Genomic DNA, 19,685 nt, shown 5'->3' with positions numbered 1-19,685 from the left:
CATAATTGCCAAAATTAGGCAAAAATAATGAACTGTACAGGAGGTCTCCAAGTGTTTCATGCTCAAGGTGCATTTCTTAACCAGGTATGTTGATGAAATCTAGAGTGTGCGTTTTTTTGGAGCTTTTATGCACATCTGCTTTTTTCTATATTGTTTCATGGATATTACTCTGCTTTTCTTGCACCTTCCGAATCACAGCTACCTATTTATTCATTGTCTTTAACCCTTTTTCCATGCAGGTTTGTGGAGAGCTGGTGGCTATCTCCAGCGGTCATAGGGCGAGAAGCAGGGTACACCCTGGACAGGTCACCAGTCAATTTCCTCCTGAAATTTATATTTTCAGCACATAGAATTAGTTATTTGGTCAGAGGATTGTTAAAATAAAAATATACTTGAAATCTGGTACAGCTTGCATCATATTTGCACTTCAGTTATGCAATTCTTCTTTTTAAAGTACTAAATAGCTGGCCAGATTAGCTTGATGTTCTGTCGTTAAAGGTATTTTGCCATTTGTCAGACTTCACTGTTGGTTGCAACTGGAGAAAAGGGGTCATTAAAAAGCTCACACAAACTCATGTACAAGTGTCATTTGTTGGAACAGACCCATTTAAAACTCAGCCCAAAAGCTGTTAAATTTCACCTATAATTAGCATCATAATGAACAGACAGCTGAATGTATTTGAATGTGTTATAATTAGTTTGCTCTAAGAAATGAGCCATAAATGTGACTCATACTCAGAGTGGAATCAGAGTCTGGCATAACATGGGTTTGGTAATTAACAGATCTTTCACATTGTCAGTGCAAAAGTGCTAATGGGCTTCCTTAGTTTTTAACATCTAACCTCATGCAGGTTTCATCCATCAGCCCAAGGGGTTAGGAATTTTTGAGTTCAACACAAGTTTTGTTTGTATTTAAATTAAAGATACAATCTATAAAAAATGCATAATCAGGTTCACAGATGTGAACAGATATTCAAGAACAACTATTTTGCTTGCTATTAACTTGTATGATTTCAGGATTTTTGAGTCTGTCACTGGTTTTCAAAATTGGTGGTTTATAAATAGGATGGCAATTTAAGATACTAATATTTCAGTTCTGAACTGTACTATTTTATCCTAACATAGTGAAAAATATAATGGGAAAAGTCAGTAGATCAGAAGATACAGATTCTTCTTGTCTCCTGGAAAGCCCTTTTGCATAATTTAATTTAGACTTTTTACCCTGTGGAGGCAAATTTGACAAAATATGATTTGATTTGAACTTGAGTTCCAGTTCAGAGTCTCATGCAGTTTTTTGGCAGTGAATGTTAGTGAGGAATCTTTCACAAAGACTTTCAGCATAATTTGGGGGCTAATATTTTAGTTTACCCTCAGTTCCTTTTGGGTCTTTATGCAAACTTGGAACAGAGCTGAACCAAAATGTCCTCTTTGAGTTTTAACATGTGCAACACACATGTGCATCACAGATAATCAATTCATCTTCCCACAGAATAAAAGTTAAAGTTTTAAACTGGTTTCTAAACTTGTTTTTCTCTCTTCAGGAGTTGAATCTATTAGTTTGTAAATTAGTTGTTTACTTCTTAACAAAACTAGATAAAAAAAAGGTTTACTTGACTTTTACTGGTTAAACTTTAGCTATGCACTGTAGACTTTTCTAAAAATGTTCCTCTTGTGGAGAGGCACCTTTATCTAGCAAATAATTAAGGAGAGATGACAATAGTAAAATGAGGGCACAACTGTGGGGGTTTATGTTTGTTTTTTTATTTCTTACATTCATGTTTAGCCACTGTGTTGAAGCAGATGTTGGTCTAACACATGTGGTTTGGTTTGTGTCACATCATCACTACACTCTCTGTATCTTGGGAACACATGTGAGCTCACAACAACTAGACTCCAGTTCTCTCTCAGTTCCTCCATTTCTCTGTTTCCTTTGTCTTTTATCTCTCTCTCCTTTTCATACAGATCATAAACACACTCAGAGTTCATGTAGTAATGGTTAACAGGTGTGTAAGACAGCAGGATGTCCAACTACATGGGGTACTAAGGCACTGTGACCCTTTTTCTTGCCATCCTCTTAATCAATCATTCCTCAAAAGCTGCTCTCGGAAATTTTGCATTATTAGGAAGTAGAATAAGTCTGTGCACATAGTGTGTACATTGAATTGTATATGGTAAACCTAAAGCTCCAGTAAATTTAACAGAAATTGACAGTGAATTTCACAATTCATGCTACTTTGAGAAGGATTTTTTCAGTTTTGTGACACTATTAAGGGGGACTGAGGAGAGCACTCTAAATATGTTTACATCTTGAGCTGCAGGTTCGTGCTCCTCCAGGTGATTCTTAATATAAACCCTCTAACTAAGTCTTATTTTTACTATTTTAAGTTTCAGAATTTTGCAATCACGTTAAAGGATTTTGTCTAAATGATGCATTCGTGTTCTGAAATTTTCCTTTACATCATTTGTGTTCACTGATGTAGAACAGATAGAAAAGAAAGCTGTCAAATAGGGTTTCATTTATCAAACAGTTGCCCCAAAGGGCACTCTGGTCCTCCGTCTTACTCTCCTCAGGCATTTTAGTAGATCGCTCAGTGGTGCTTAATCTGCACCAGCTGGCATCATGTTAATCTGCAACTTTCTTACACTTTTCCCAGAATTATATCCGGTGATTCTGGTTGAATGTTTTCTGCTTGTGAAAAATATTTTTCCGCTGTAGAATAATGGACTCCAGTTTGGTTGTAAATAGCCTTGTAACCCGTTCCAGATTGTGAAGCAGCACCAATTGCTTCTGTAAAATCAGTGCTGATATCTTACCTTGTTGGCATTGTGTTCATACACACCTGAATGGTCCAAAGGAGCAAACTATCCAAACTTGCTGTTAAATAATGTGCAGTTGATTTGCTGCAACTGGCTGATATTTAAGCTTCTAATTCCTAAAAACATGTAATGTTGTGTTTAGTTTTTCACATTCTGCATTTTGGCTCAGTTTTATTGAATTAAAAAAGGTAATAGGGTGTGTTGATGCTTGAGTGAGATTGTATTTACTTAATTCTAATTGGTGGTAAAGATCGGATGATTTTTGGGTTGCTCTGATATGTAAAACCATCTACTGGTTTCTTTTATTCAATCCAGGTGTTCGTGAGAGAGTAAAATAACATCTTTATCAGTCATTTACATTTTAACTCTTGATGGTCTGAGGCCTTTGAGCACATTTGAAAAGTGAACAAATATCTCATCAAGTTATTATCTGTCCTAATTAGCCTTTCTTTTTCTCTTTTGTCATTTTTCTTATCAGTTAATGGCATTAGCATTTGTATTTTCCCAAGTATTTTTTAGCCTTTAACGGCTAACAGATCAACAAGAAGGTCAGTGTTTGCCATTTGTTAGACTGAATAATTTATCTAGTTTACCTGAGGCTCAGAGGCCTGAAATCCATCCTGCATCCGGCTCAAGTTCAGGTCCATGTCCCTTCAACGCATATCATTCCTTTCTTTCTGCCCTCTTTCACATCTTAATACATAAAAAGTTAATGTTTACTTTTAAGCTGCAGGATAGATTAAGAATTAATTTTACAAGTACAAATAAATGAACCATGAACAGCTAGTGAGAAGCTGAGCACATAGGTAAACAGAAGTAGTTTTTACGCTAAATAGACCAAACTAGTGACGCTTTGAGGGGAACAAGCACATCTGGTGGCTGCCTTTCTTTGACTCTCACTCCCTCCCTTCCTTTTTTTCTGGACCTGTTTCACTGTTTGTCTTTCATCTCCTCTCTCCTTTTCAACTGACACTCACTTCTCCGTCCACTCTGAACCCCCCCGCTCCCATTTCCTCTCCTCCCTGTTGCAGAGTGTGGCTGTCATCCCTCTATTGTGGCAGGTGAGGCCATAAAACAGCAGGAGAGAGCAGAGGAGGGCTGAGAGACAAGGTGTGTGTGTACTTGTGTGTGATTAATTATTGCAAAGATATCCGAGGAGCTCCTAAGCAAATTGTGCACCCATTCATCTGCAGACAGTCATTAATCTAGGCTCTGTTGTTACATGTGTTGGTGTGTTAAACAGCAACACTGCTGACCTTTGACCTGAGCTGTGTTGACTGCACTCTCCTTCACACACATAACTCATCGTGTCGCCTTCAAGTCCAGCAGTGTCTGTTTGTCTCTCAGCACCTCTTCCACAAATGAAGTGTATGTAATTTTCTGTGATTTATAGCAGACAAGTGATATTTGAACGTGTAAGGTCTGTACCTCCTTCTAACCACAAACATTTTCAGCTTTTTTTTTCCTCACACTTTCCTCTCCCGATTGTATCAGTTTTATAAAAATGATGTATATGTCATGAATATGTTTAACACCTCAGAAACTCTGCACCGCAGTAAGAAAAACAACCTTTTAAACAAAACAATATCAGCAAGCTTGCAGATTAAAATAAATGATCTTTTTAAAATACATTTATTAAAGCAGGGTATTTCAAATAGAGGAATCAGAAATAAAAATTTAAAAAACAAGTCTTGCCAAATGGTAGTTGTTTGATGGTGACAGTGAAAGCGTCATCTGTGATAGCCTCTTTTAAAAATGGTGTCACGTCATCAATCTACCTTTTTAAATCAGCTTTACTAATCCATCAATATAATGTGTCTCAACATGAAATGTGTTGAATCTGTTTATAAAAGCAAGCAAACAATAAACAAAAATATTAAGACAGTTTTATATACAGCACCATCACTTTAAGAGGACCCTAACCAGCTTAAAAATAAAATTTAACAAAACTATTTATGATGAGAGAATTTAAATTGTAGTTTGTGAACAGTTGTCTTCAGTAGATATTTGTGTACAGCAGGTATGCACTGTAGCAACTGAAGGTGGTAGCTTAAACAAAACCCAGTGAGGGTTAAATTGCGTAATTTCTGTACTTTTATTGATTTTTTTTAAATTAGAGAATTATTCATTTGCCCAAAGTCAAGGCCTGCTCAGTCCTAATTAGGGTTGTGAGGAGGTTTTGCTTATCTAATAACTCATATATATTTATTGTTTTAATCTTTAGAAGGTAGTTACTGTTGAACTTTTGTCCATCTATTAATAGCTGCATACCTCTTAGATAGGAGGCAATGGACTGAACCATTGTGAAGNNNNGTTAAGGTATTTTATATTTGCATCCATAATAAATACAAATACTTTCACTTACTACCACCCTTTATGATAAAAATAATGTGATGAATAAAGTATTCATCCATCCATTCCTTGTGAAAAAGTTTCTCTTCTTTCATAATGTCAACTATTTGAATGAAATTTCTTGACTGTAGTCATTCCTTTACAGTGTTAATCTCTTGTTTTTCTTCTCAGAATGTTAAAAAAAAAATCAGATGCAGATTCATTGGCTTTGGTTCGAAAACATTGTAAATGTTTTATGTTATCATGAGATAATTCATGAGATCTGACAAGTCCTGCTCCCCTCTGTGTGTTGTCTAATCTTCTGACATCTGGAAGAAGATATTTTTCCAGTGAATCAAGAACAACCAGAACAGGTTCATTCCTCAAACAACAGGGCTGCTAGAATCCCTCCAACATTCATCTGAACAGAACAAACAGATTTGTTTGAATGTCTTTGTTGGTGAGCCTGTTGATGAAATTATTAATTAGTCAGTAATTAGCAGTAGCCTTTGGGTTTGTGCAAATATGAAGGTTTAATTCCATTTTAAAATGTTGTTTCTTCTTTTGGAGTCAGTGGGATGGAACAGATTGGAGAGATGATTGAAGCCAGGCGCAGCGGGAAGCTGAAGGAGACAGACAGGCAGAGAAAAACGAGGAGGGGAGGAGAAGGTTGAGGGTGAAACCGCAGTTTTTATATGTTGTCTGGTTTTAATTTGGTAAGAGCTATCATTCACCAGTTCACTGAGGTGGCAAACCAGATGAGCGTGCGTTTTTTAGTTCTTCTGGCCTCAATGATGAAATCTGTTGCTGGAAATCATACATATAACGATGTGACACTTTATTTGTTCTTGTTAATAGATTTTTTCTTCTCTGTTTCTTCATTCCTTTGCTGTTTTAAAGGAATAGTTTTGGGTACGGCTGTTGGATGAGAATTTTTGCTAAGCAGTTAATGAAAATGTGTAGTTTTTACACATTTTGCTATTTGTGAGGAAATTATTTAAAGTGGGATTCAGATTTTAAACTCCTAAAATATAATTTTACTGATCTGTTTGGTTTGTTTGTTTATGTGCAGTGTCTTCAGCCATGCAAAGAACTGTGGGAAACCAGGAAGATGCTCTCTCCAAAGTCATGTGAGGTAACATTATTGTGTGTGTGTGTGTGTTTCTGACAGTCATTGCAGCTATGGTGGCATTGTCACACCTGACAAAAAACAAACAAACAAACAAACGAAAAAACTTGCTTTTCTTGGCGTCATGAAAATGTTTTTACTGCATGTTTCTATATGCAAGCCTGTTTATGTGTGTCACAGATAACAGAGCTTTTCTATGTATATACATAATGGTGCGTTGTGTATTTTGTATGTGTGTGTGTGTGGCCCCAAATGATTATTTGTAGAGCCAGTTGCTGCGGTTTTCAGATAGATTAGTTTTTCATCACAATAGCTGAAGCATGTTACTGTCTGGATGGTTGACTGGCTGCCTGGTTAGGACCACAGGGTAATTCAGAGCTATTAGCTAAAGCTTGTGTTTACATCCCGCTGAACTGCAGCCATGTGAGCAGACAGAAATACTCACACAAATATACACACTCACACAAAACCTTTTAAACAAACTCTCAAGGGTAGATTTCAGGCACTCAGTTGGAGTTTACCAAAAGAAAGGAAGCACTTTCACCTCTCCTGCGTGCTTTGATGCCCTTGTGTGTGTGTGTTCTTAAATATTGATATTGTTATAATAATAATAACAACATTAATAGTAATACCCCCTGCGTTCTCTCACTTTCCCAGAAGCAGACAGAGTGTGTAACAAGCAGAGACTTCCTGACCTCTCTGAGGTCATCTCGTCAGGGAGACTGCCCCCCACCTCAGCGAGCCACGGGATTCGCTGCCGCCTGCGTGGAGAGCTGCTCATTAGACCAGGACTGTCCATCCTCCAGAAAGTGCTGCTTTAATGGCTGCGGACACACTTGTCAAGCTCCGGCCAATTTATATAAAGGTAAACCTTTCCAGCTGCTTTTAAGTATCTTGGCTGATTCGGAGATGATGTCGATTAAGATTACTTTTTTATTTAAAAATGGCTTCATTGGCTTTTTCCTGTAACACAAGCGCTCTGTCAGGTGATATGCTAACATCAGCTGCTGATGCTTGTCATAAAGATAAAAAACACTGAACATAGTTTATCATTTGGGAAAGGTTCACTAATACTCATCCTGACATCTGGCTCTTGTAAAGATGGTGTTTAAACAAACTAATTGTGATTTGCTTTGATCAAATGTGTTTGGCAAATGATTTGAATTAAATTTAATGACATAAAGATTTTAGAAAACTCCCTGTTTGACTGCATTTGAAATCCCAGATGGTCCCTTTGAGGTTGAATCGCCTCAGATGTGGTTAGGATTTGGCTGCTGCATTAAATCTACACAAAGTAAAACCTGACTGACATTTCTATTTTTATTTAGCAGTTTAACTGTACTGATGATGCAATACAGCTCTAAATATTAACAATAAAGTAGCGTAGAATTAGGGAATTAGAAAAATTGGTCACACTTTTGTTATGGTGTCATGTTTCATCAATAGCTCAGAGGAGGCCAGGTTTTAATGCTTTTCTTCTTTAATGTTTCTGTGGCCAAAGTAGCAACAGTGTGAAACATACTGAGTTCTTTGCCAGTTGCTTCTTTTATTAATTTCATTTTATAATTTATAACATACAGTATATATATAATCAAAAACTGTATTTACCTCTATGTATGATTTTGAATTTGCATTAAAAATATTCAAGCGTGTTTTATTTGTCTTTTCCTATTTTGTTCTTGCAGGTGTTCCTCTGAAGCCGCGCAGAGAGATCAACTTTGTGGAGGACTCAGAGGGGCGAGTGAAGGTAGCGTGGGTGTCAAAGTTCAACGTCAGCATGGAGCCTGTCATTTACATGCTTCAGTCTCGCTGGAACATCGGCATTCACCCCAGTGAAGACCAAGCCTCTCTGTGGGCCACTGTTGCTATGGTAAGTAACTACTATAACAGCCTGTCAGCACGGCTTTAAGAACGCTTTGAGATGTTGAAAGCACTCAAGTTGAGGAAAGAAATCACAGAGCAGGGGAGTGATATGAGGAATAATGTGACCGCTAAAGAAATAGATTTGTTTAATAATGAATTATCCCTTTTTACTGAGTATTATTGAAAGGGGGCTTAGTAATATAAATAAACTGATTGCCAGGAATAAATGGGATTTACTCCACTGCATGTCATTAATTCTAACTACCAATACTGATGGTAGTAGAGTCATTGAAGCCATAAAAATGGTTCCCTATACTTTTAACAGAGGAGCAACACCACAGCATTTGTAACATATCTTTACCTCATAACTCTCAATTTGCCTGGAATGATGAAACATCTCAGCTATGGAGATGGATGCTAGTCTCTGTTTCCACCTCATCAGTCTGCTGCCTCACTGTCTAAACCTCTCCACCCCAGCTAGTCTCACACTCTGCCAGGGTAAACCCATGTGTGCATGTGTGTATTTGTGTATGTGACAGAATGTGTGTGTGCCTGTGTGAGGTTAGGTAAATAAGCAGAGCTTAAAACAGAACCACAGGCAGCCACAGTCGTTCCACCGGCTGAGTCTGAATGACTGAACGCTCATTATTGACTTAAATAGATGACAGTGCGTGTTGGCGTGTGTGTGATTGAGTGTGGATGAGCAGCTTTTAGGCAGTGATTACATTTGCACTGTCAGTGAGAGAAAACATGTGGGCCTTTGGCAATTTTACCCATAATTTGGGCAGATCTTTTAATTTCACTATTAGCAGATGGAATTCCACACTAACTGTGTTCATTTGATGTTTTGTTCAGTGTATAATTGTTAGCTGCTGGTCTGTTAGATCTACCAAGGCTAAACTGACGCACTGCACAGCATCCTTTTTGTAAATCTTTTCTTCATAATCCACATTATGTTCTTGGTTTTAATTACTTTTGGTTGATTATGACATCACAGCTATTGAATTTCAGAAGAAAATGTGGCATTTCTGTCTAATCCAGACATTTTTTTACAGGTGAGTTCAAAAAGCAAAGCAAATTGATCATTGTCAGCTCAATTTATGATTTATATCTGTGGTTCCCAAATTTAGGGTCGGGAAGCCTATGTAGGTCCTGTAACACCAAGTAAACAATCTCCAAATTTCAACTTACATGTAAAAATGATAGTTTAAGGCATATTTTCATTGCTACAAAGGATAAAAACAGTAGTCAGGACTAAATAAAAGGTATTGTGGATGTTAAGACCATTTGTGTTGTCAATATGCCTTGGTTTATTAGGGTAAATAGTATTTTTGTAAAATTAAACTAGAAATAAATGGGATCACAAGACTTTGCCACAATCATTTAATGAGTTGAAAGCTAAACAGTTTGGGAACCACTAATTTATATTATGTTGCAACAGTTGTGATATTTGCACTGTATAATCTAAGCATTTAACACCTCAGCACTGCACTATAAAACAGTTATCGTTATGTGATTTGGTTTTAGACTCTCTCTGAGGATGTGGTTCTGTCAGATCTGAGACCTCAGCGCTGGTATCAGTTCAGGGTCGCGGCCATCAACAGTCATGGCAGCAGAGGTTTCACCACACCCAGCAAACACTACATCTCCAGTAAAGGTAACAAAAAACACCCTAAACACATTTTTCTCTCTTTTGAGAACTGTTTTGAGTGTCCCACACGGTGTGTTGGTTCCTCCTGAATGTTTTCATAAGCCACCAATGAATTCTGATATCCCGTCATGAGACACAGAGCAAAATACAGACACTTGTGTTCATCTGTAAGTAACTCAAAAACACTTTCCCTCCTCTCTCCTTCTGTCTTCTTCCTCTTCTTTTCACTCACATTTGATGGATAAGGTACACTCAGTAAAATACCATCAGGAAGTCCATAAAATATAGGAAACAGAACATACACACAACTTTACATGTACATATTTATACACACTGCATTCAGTTGGTTTGGAGCCGAAGTGAAATCCCTGGTTTGGGTCATAAAGACAGGGTGAAAGTGAGATTAAGATACTTTCTCTCTCTCTCAAACACACACACACTCAAACACACACACACACCGTAGGAGGTCGTTGATCTAATGCTCAGCAGACTGAGGTCATACTGGTGTCAGGCCAGGATTGGCTTGTGATATGAATCCTCTGCCAGGATTGACTGAAACATATTTGAGTGTGAATAGTGACTTAAGGTTGGACTGAATTTTGTTTTTTATCAGTTGAAAGCTGATGGTGATTATGTGGAGGCATCTGAGATAGCACTGAGGAGAAATTTTCCTGTGTTCAGCTCATCCTATGCCCAAACTCTGTAACCAATTAAAGGACTAGCATTCCTTGAAGGAATGCATATCACTCTTTCAGTCCAGAATTTTAGACTAAGATCATCTAATGTTGAGAAATGATGGAGTTGCAGCCATTTTTGTCAAACCTTGACAATAGTGTTATGTGCAATGTTATACAACATTGCGAAACGTCACCCTCAATGTGTTGTGAAAGACTCTCAGCTACTACCACACCAAATTTTAGCTAAATATCTGTGAATTTGACTAAGTTATAGACATTTTTGTGTTTTTTAAGTTCTGTTAGCTGTGGCAGCTATCTTAAATCAGACTGACACCAAAAGTTAGCAAGTGGTAGATGTACATCCAATGATTGCTTTCTGCAAGTTTTAAAATCCATCCATTGGTTCATGAGATACACTGGTAACAGACAAACACACACACAGTCACAGGCCAAAACATATTCCATCTTTGTCTTTTGGCAATGGGTGATAAAAAGCTAAATTACTTAAAGGATACAAGTCAGCTTGTTTGACTCAATTGGTTGTACCTAATTTGCCTAAATTTGTAAGACCCTCTTTTCTATGAGTTCTAATACTTTTTACATACAGTAGCTATTACGGAAGTATACTTTCGTCTTAAGGTTAAGGCTTTGTAGTGTGTTTTCAGTGTGTGTGAGTGTATGCTGAGGGGCAAGGTTAAAGGTTAAAGACACACTTAAACATTCCAAATACAACCTGATCGCAACCCTTCTTGTGTTTCAAGTTCATTTGTCTGATTAGCCAGGGGCTGGAGGTCAGGGGTCATAAATCAGGAAGCCAGCAGATGTCAAGATTGTTGTAGTTCCTCTGCTGTGACCTGAAGCTAGGCAGAGTGAGAATCTGAATTTGAAAAGTTTCTTGCGTAGAACCTGCCAGCAGTAATTACAACAAAATGTCTGGATCCGAAAACTCGTCTTGATGTTTTCATTTTGCAAAACAATAGATAAAGAAAATCAATCATGTTGAGAAATACACAAAGAGAAAGAATTTGTGTTTTTATTCATATCTGACAGTTCTGGCACTGAGATACACTCCTTATAACAGAAAACACCACACACGCACGCACACGCAAACAGGCCAGATCTATCAGCTCCTAAAATGTTGCCCTAACTTTGATCTCAGCATCTGGGTCAGGCGAGCTCAGCCCCCGGGTCTGTGGGAGGCCTGCCATAGGGATGTAGTCCTAATCAGATACATTTTGTAGTTTTAATCAAATACAGCATCAGGGGTTTAGGGTCTAATGAGATACAGAGTCAGCATTAAAAGACTGTTGACGTGAGGATTTCATTTTGGAGGAAAACAGAGTTTAGTGAAGGTAGATCTTGTTCTTTGATTTTGAAGCTACTGAAAAAAGATCCAGGCTTCTCCAGCTTATTTCGCCTTTGATGCTATAAATCTAATTGACTTTGTTGACTTGAATAAGACCGAGATGAAATTAGCCATCTCCCTTGAGAATAGCTTGCTATTTTTTTAACTGCTGCAATGCATTAACTGTTGAGTTATTAGAAAAGCTAGTCAAAGGTCTGCTCTTTGAGGGGAAAAATGTTCTATTCATCCATCTTTTTTACCAGCGGGTTCCTGCTCAGGGTTGCAGGGAGCCGGTGCCTGTCTCCAGGGGTTTGTTGGGCGAGAGGATAGGATAGGCTGGAGATTAACAAGACAGACAACCATTCAAATTCACTCTCACACTTAGGAACATATTAGAGGAGTCATTTAACCTTACATGCATGTTTTTGGACTGTGAGAGGAAACAGGAAAACCTGGAAAACACCAATGGAAGCATGAGGAGAACATTCAAAGTCCACACAGCCTCAGCTGGGAGTGAAATCAGTGACCTTCTCTCAGCGAGGCAGCAAGGCTAACCAACCTCAACCATTACAAATAAAACAAGTTTTAAACTGAAATGAATATTTTGACCGAGTAAAAACTGTTATTGTATTTTTTTTAAAACTATTTTTTATTCGTAATAATCCCCAGATCAATGTTGATGAGATGACTTATACGAGCAACAATAAAATGTATTTTTCCTGTCAGTGGTTAAGATGGTGGTGATGTTTTCCATGTTTACATCTTTCTCTTTCTGCCTCTCCATGTAGACCCATCACCTCCAGAACCTCCAACAAATATGAGAGTGAGCAATCAGACTCTAGAGTGGGCACCCGACTCCACAGAAAGGTATTTAAACAGTTTAATAGATGCTGTCGCAGTGCATTCGTTCAGCATGAAAGGCTGCCAAGTCAGTCCGAAAATCTGCAGTGAAGTGAATGAATAGTTCTTGTATCTGCCTGCAAATTATAGTTCATCCTTGTGTTCAATTACATATTGCAGTGTTTCTTTTTCTATTTGCATTCTCCCAAACGGGGTTAAATAAGGGTCATGTCATGTCTTGGATCAACATAGATTTCCTGATAACATTTAATAACAGAGGTGATGACCTAAATTGTTGCTTGTTCCCATCATAATGAAAATGAGACGCCTCTGCTGAGAGTAAATGGAGGATTGTGAAGCCCATGCTGAAAGCAGCTGACAAACAAAATGAGAATCTACATCCAAATGACTGTTAGGGAACCCCTGTGCTGCTTGCTCTAATACCATGACTTTGTTTACATTCATTTTATGATGTTGTTTGACTTGTTGCCTTTTTCCCCCAGGTCAGTGGGAAGTGGGGCCACAGTGACTGTCTTATTATGCTGGGACCCCCCCAGAGAGGGAGACTTGCCTGTCCACAACTACCGAATCACCTGGATTTCTCGGCATCCAGGCGCAACTCATAAACACACACTTCAAACACACACACATGAAGTGCACAGCAAACACACGAGACCCGCACACACAAACAAACAGAGTAAAAAAGAGACAGACAGCATGCTGACGCGAGGGGTAAGAACATTTCTACCTACTTAATACTGCTAGAATTATATATAGTTTTTCATTTTGAGTTTGATCTTTTATTAACACATCAAAATGCTTAATTTTCTAAATCTTATGTTGTTGCAGATTTGCAACAGCAAATTGCATATACCTAATTACTCCATATTCATATTTTATGAGCCTTATTTTACTCAGATGATAATTTTCCCAAATATCTGATTTTTCCTGTTACTAAAACTTAATTTCAGCCTGAGAGGGTTAAATGCTAAATCCTATAATACAAGTCAGTACTCTGAAGTTACTGCTGTTTCCATGTACATTTTTCAGCTCTTAACTAAGATGCTCGTAGGATTCACATAGCACCAGGTGTCGAGTATTTACTAGGGGCAGGCATTTTAAGAAAAACCCCTCTCATAATCATGGAATAAGAGGAGGGAACCAAATTCCACCAAAATGAAGTGACAGATTGATAAGCTTAAACACAAGATTATGACTTCAGTGTTTTGCTGCTAAAGATGGTCCTACAAGCTACTGAGGCTGCTTAAATTCTTGTTTAACCTTCATGTATTTTGCATTGACAGTGGCAATGTGTTAGTTTATTAGTTTGTAGAATCCTGATAAATACATTATGTCTGCTAACTTTGCACACAGTAAAGTAATGCATTCCCCTTCAAGGCCTTAGGTCACCATTGTTTAAAGTGGTCTTGATCTACACCTACACCAAACTCCATAAACTTTGGCCTGGCAGATTTTGCACAATCCTACACACAGTAAGGGAAAAGACAAGTAGGAATTCCAGTTCTGAAGATTTTATGAGTTAATGATAAATGATAGAAATCACACACGTCTTTTGCCTCCATTTTGTGAAGCTATCAGGTGTTCAGCAAATGTAAAAGCTACCAAATCATAAATACAGTCTGAAGTTACAACAGCACACACACTTTAAATTTACAAGATGTGTAGCTGCACCTGAAGTGTTTTACTAGAGCTGTAAAACCATGTGCGCACACACGTGCACAAAAACACGTCTTTCTTGCGTTTTGCTTGTCATGACATTGGTGATTTTTACAGCCAAATGCTGTACTCAATCAGAAAGGGTCTGCCTTTTGATGTAAACTAAAACAGCTACTTTAATACAATTTATTCAGTATGTTAAACTATACATTTTGACCCTCAAGTCAATTTTCTAAATACTCTAAGTAAACTCTGCCTTTATTTAAAAAAGAACAAAGACAACATGTGAAAATTTGAAGGTTACAATTGTTTGTAGATGCAGCTTTAAGGTGAAACTAAAGCATACTAATCACCTGTTAATTCATGTTAAAGTTTGGGGCTTTTTAAAATTTTTTTTTTGCTTTTTTGTATTAGCAACTCTTAAAATGAAAACCTGCTTAATTTTAAATTCTTTATAATCATCATGATGTATATCTTACAGCCTGTATGAGTTTAAGTGTTGTAAACCTGCATCACAGCTACTTTAAATGTATTTGTGGTTGAATTTGTATTGCTGTCTTATTCTGTGACCATAAGATAAGTGTATTATAGTTTTAAAGATGTACTGATAGTATCAAATTTTAAGAAATCACATATTTGCCCTCTGCATTTGCTTCATTTTCATTTTACAAGTATAGTTCCCCAGCTGTTCTAGAAATGTGACTGTGGAATATTAAAAAAATCAACAGGAAGCACACACACACACACACACACACACACACACACGCACACACCCACACATACACTCACAGGTACATATGGATCTCACATTTACCACTCCCCTACATTAATTTTTAAAATTAGACATGAACTAATCCTTCAACTTAAACAATGTCCTGCTTAACCCCGTGTGGCCAAAAAATAATCTCACAAATGAGACTTAGATGGAGACACAGAGGAGCTATTTTGACATCATGAGACAGGATGTGGATTTAAATAATGAGCAAAAAATGAGTCACAGCAGGAGGAAAAACATGAGCATGCTGTAGATTTACAACAAACCTTTTGGAACATAACTTTGTTAAAGTGGTGTGACAACACGCATGTCTGACACTACGGCACTGTAATAGCTTCTGACAACATATCTATGTAGACTGACAACAGAGAGAAGTGACTTTCCTGCATTTGGATAACAAATTTAACTCAAAGCATCTGGAAATGACTGACAACATGCCACTCAGTGCAGCACGAGGGCATTAGTGTTGAGTGGAGCTGTTATCTTGGTTTAAAAACATGAGATTGGTGCAAGGGAAGTGGTATATGACCATTATTTTAGTGTTGATGCAATACTGGAGCTGCTAGTATAATTCTTTTTGGGCTATGAAAAGAATGAAACCAAGACAGCGATAGGGAATTGAAGATGCAAGTTGCAAAATGACTTGTAGTGACGTTGTTGCTTAATTCAGCTAGTCTTTTACTTAGTTTAAGAACGATGCTTTGAACAGTTACTCCTAAAATGGAAGGATTTTGTTATCCTGATTATAGGTATGATGCAAAACATTTGCAATGCTGCTAAGTCCAACACCAAAGTCCCCATAATCATCCTAAACAACACACAACGCTTTGAAGACACTCACCTATGCGCTGACTAAACCTTTTTTATCCTTTTCACTCACTGACAGATAATTTAATGATTAATGAAAGTTTAAATAAATAAAGAATATCTTGAGCTCTCTAAGGATTAATATTTACTTGAAGAAAAAAACACATTCAGATTTTTGAGGTTGCATACAGACGCACTCATATGGACCCAGCTATCCGAAGTAGTGATGGCGATCCCAGACTGCGCCTGGTGGAGCCATTTATCTGTAGTCTGCTCCTCTGTTCTGCATGGCTGGGAGGTCTGGAATTTAAATGAGCCCCCCTAACTAGTGTTTCCTTCTTGCAGCTGCATGTAGATACACAAACAGCAGCATCACAACAGGTATGAAGAAGCAGAATAACATAGTTTTACCGTTTCTAATGGCTCTCATCTCATGGGAAGCACAAATAAGTTTTTGTTTCACTTTAGCTCAGTATAATACACAGCTGGTGTATAAAACACAGGTTTTTTTTTGCAGAAAGGGGGAACTTTCACATTACAGTAAATGTGATGGTAAAGAGGGAATTCAGAGGAAATTATTAAATGTGAAAGGAAAAGAATAAGTGCTTTTACACGTCCTTTTTTAAGCATTTAATGTCCACTGACATTAAGCACCAAAACAAAAATCCAGGTTTTAGTTGCTTTGTGTTACAATGCAGTTTTACAGACCATATGTTTTGTCTATTTTGTGGGTAATGGAAATACTTTAACCCTGTTTTGTCTGAAGGTCATTGAGAAAACTGCTTTTAACTTGCTTTTGTCTCCTGTCTAAAGTCTACACACACACTTACACACACACTTATCATTCAAGCATCTTTGTTGTGACTAGTTCAGGTCCGCACAGTCAGAGCTGACTGACTGAGGGCCTGTTAATGAGCTGTCAGTCAACCAGCAGACTAATGCAGAACAGGCCTCGACTATTGTTCCCAAATGATGACACACAGCACTCAGACTGATGATGTAACAAATATGATTGACAGTGAGGACGATGATGGTGGCAGTACATTTGGTTTATACAAGGGTGATGCAAAAAATGTAACAAAGATGGTATTTAAAAAAAAAATAATGGCTTGTGATATAATTTTTGCATTCAACCATGAGTTATTTTAGTATCATTTGGCATGGTTTCATTAAGAACTTTTACTGGCTCCAACAAGTTTCTGTGTCTACAATTAATGTTTGCATCTTTTAATGTGTTGCAGGCGCAGTCTGAGCTGTGGCTGCAGGGCCTGCTTCCTGCCACTTCCTACATCCTGTCTGTCCAGACGGTGGCCTACTGGGGTCAAAAGAGACTAAAGAGTCACAGAGCACAGCTTGTTTTCACCACTATCTCTCATACAGGTATAAAAAAAAAGCATCTGCAATTGTTTTTAGGAAAAATTTGGGAGATCTGAAAATTCAACCCATAATTACCCTCATTTAAACCTTCAAGAATATAGGTAATTAGGGTTATTTATTGTTTTTCCTTAAAGTGTAGGTTTATGTGGTTTACTTTTCAGGAATCTTTTTTTATTTATTTTTTATTATGCATCTATTTACTTTAGTTTACTGCAAAGTGTTGAAACAGTGCATTGCGTTTATTTGCACCAATTTCTGTTAAACTTGTATTTTTTAAAAGTATGTGTTTCTACATGTAATGCAGTGCATTTTAATTGTGTAATTTAAATACAACATTAATATTATCATTCTTTATTCATTTTATTTAAAACTTCATAACTTGGAACAATAATGTACTTGTACTGTAGCATAAGTCCCTTTTATTATTTGTCGGAAGCACGCCATCTGCTCCTGTTTCTCTAAGGCCCAACTCCTGAAAAATCAAATCTGTTTTGATTGAATACTTATTTTCAAAAGGTGAATTCTCTTTTTTTGTTTGGCAGCTTGTTCCCTGATGAGCATCATATGAATATATTTGCAGTTTGGTAGCAGTGTCGTCTTTATAACATAACTCTTCCTCCTTACTCCCTACTTTTACATTTACAAAATAATTATATAATACACTGAAATAAAGGAAACACGTCTCAAAGCATAACCTACCCTCTTTAATGGAAATGATGCTGGTGTCATGACTAAAAAGCATCAGTAGATTCCTTTTATTGCTCCACTTAAAGCCCAGATCTCACCACTGTGCAGTTTAGCATCATTGCCCATGTTTGTTAGGGCTGAGGGGTTTTTGGCATCCAAGTCACAATGCCATTAATAACTTTTTTGACATGTTCAAAATTCAATGTAAGAAATTGCGAGCCTCTGTGACTCTCTTAAAGAATGTGAGAACTACCAGCAGTCGCAGCCCAGTGAGATACAGTACTGTTTTTATTGTCTGATATTGTGGAATTAATAACTATGTTAGCTCAATAAGTCTCACCTGCTATTCTCAGTGTGTTGGAAAGTAAACACAGAGGTTTCCACGCTGGACTTCCTGCATCACGACCTGCCTCTCGTGCGCGGCTCTGTTCCCCCCTCCTCGTGTTTCCAGCTGTGTGAGCAGATCTCCAGCAGAACAGCTCCTGCTTCCCTGAAGCGCATGTGCAGACAGCAACTGTGAAAAATGTTTGGGCTAAATTGTTCACACATTCCCCCTGAGCATTCTGTGTATTTGTGTGTAGAAACAGCTTTAGGGATGATGACTCTCACAATCAACAAACTCTCCTGCCCAGTAATTAATACAGTACCTATTCTGAACCATTAACTTGTCATGACATCAGTCAATTCTGTTCATGTAGAACAGGCTCAAGCACTTACTTGTAAGCAGAGCTGTGCATGAGCAAATTAATGATTTTACTTTTAGTTCAGGGCTTTTTTTTCTTTCATTTTTTGCATTTTGCTGACTGTCAGCATATTTTTGCAGCTGCACTGTTGAAACACAGAAACGTGGAGTACAGTGCAGAGAACCTCTGTTAATGATTGTCCAAGCAGCAGAGGTATTTATAGGTGACCCTTAGGTCAGCCCAACAGAGGATTATAGCCAGCTGCAGCTTAATTACCAAACCACAAACCAACAACTTTATATGGAGCACACCAGTGTTTATAATTCCGGAGTATTCATATTTGACAGAGTCCATGCATCGGCCTGTCAGCCAGTGTTAACGGGGGGCAGGCAGACTATTTTAAGCCAATCAGTGTTTCTTGATTTACAAAAAAAATTGGGAAAGCTTGCAAACAGATGTACTCCAAGAACCACTTTATGATATTTCTGGAATATTATATTTGAGTTGTGCTTAAGAATAAGTTACTTACATCATATTGAAAGGTTAAATATTTTAACTGGAAATCCTTCACTTGAATATAAATATTTCTGTTGATCAAAACTTGGCTTCTAATTCAGATTCATTCAGATTAACTTCTGGGTTTGCTTTGGTTCCAGTGAAAGACTTCCAGGTTTACCAACTATTGTTTTTCCTTTTGGGCACACAAAGGCTTGGAGAAAATTGAAGAGCTTAATGCAGATAATATCTTCTTACATTTGATCAGCCGTGCCAGGTGTACCACACTCCAAAAAATGTTTTAAATACTTACAATTGAAACATTTTATATTATCATACACAGATAAAGAAACTCCACTGTCACACAATGATGCCTGGCAGCTGAAGGAGGAACAGCTTGTCCTGCTCGCTCTCGTCCTTACTGATAACTGATAACTTTGCCTGTGAATTATTTTTAAAGTCACAGTTTTTATAATTATATTTACATTATCGACATCATTACTGGATTACTCCAAACCTAAGGACTGGGAG

General features: G+C 37.6%; 1 protein-coding gene across 1 annotated transcript in view; it reads left to right on the top strand.

The window, feature by feature from the left end:
• Positions 1-19,685, top strand: part of anos1b (anosmin 1b) — a 41,281-nt gene that overhangs the window by 12,123 nt on the left and 9,473 nt on the right. The window contains exons 3-9 of the mRNA XM_017420389.3: positions 6,221-6,283; positions 6,935-7,142; positions 7,963-8,147; positions 9,668-9,797; positions 12,602-12,680; positions 13,157-13,385; positions 17,154-17,292. Coding sequence (XP_017275878.1) covers positions 6,221-6,283; positions 6,935-7,142; positions 7,963-8,147; positions 9,668-9,797; positions 12,602-12,680; positions 13,157-13,385; positions 17,154-17,292 — 1,033 coding nt within the window. The remainder of the gene's footprint in view (positions 1-6,220; positions 6,284-6,934; positions 7,143-7,962; positions 8,148-9,667; positions 9,798-12,601; positions 12,681-13,156; positions 13,386-17,153; positions 17,293-19,685) is intronic.

Source organism: Kryptolebias marmoratus, linkage group LG24 (genome assembly GCF_001649575.2).
Source record: "Kryptolebias marmoratus isolate JLee-2015 linkage group LG24, ASM164957v2, whole genome shotgun sequence".
Lineage (NCBI taxonomy): Eukaryota > Metazoa > Chordata > Actinopteri > Cyprinodontiformes > Rivulidae > Kryptolebias > Kryptolebias marmoratus.
Note: the sequence above shows the minus strand (reverse complement) of the source record. Positions and strands in the feature narration are given on the sequence as shown.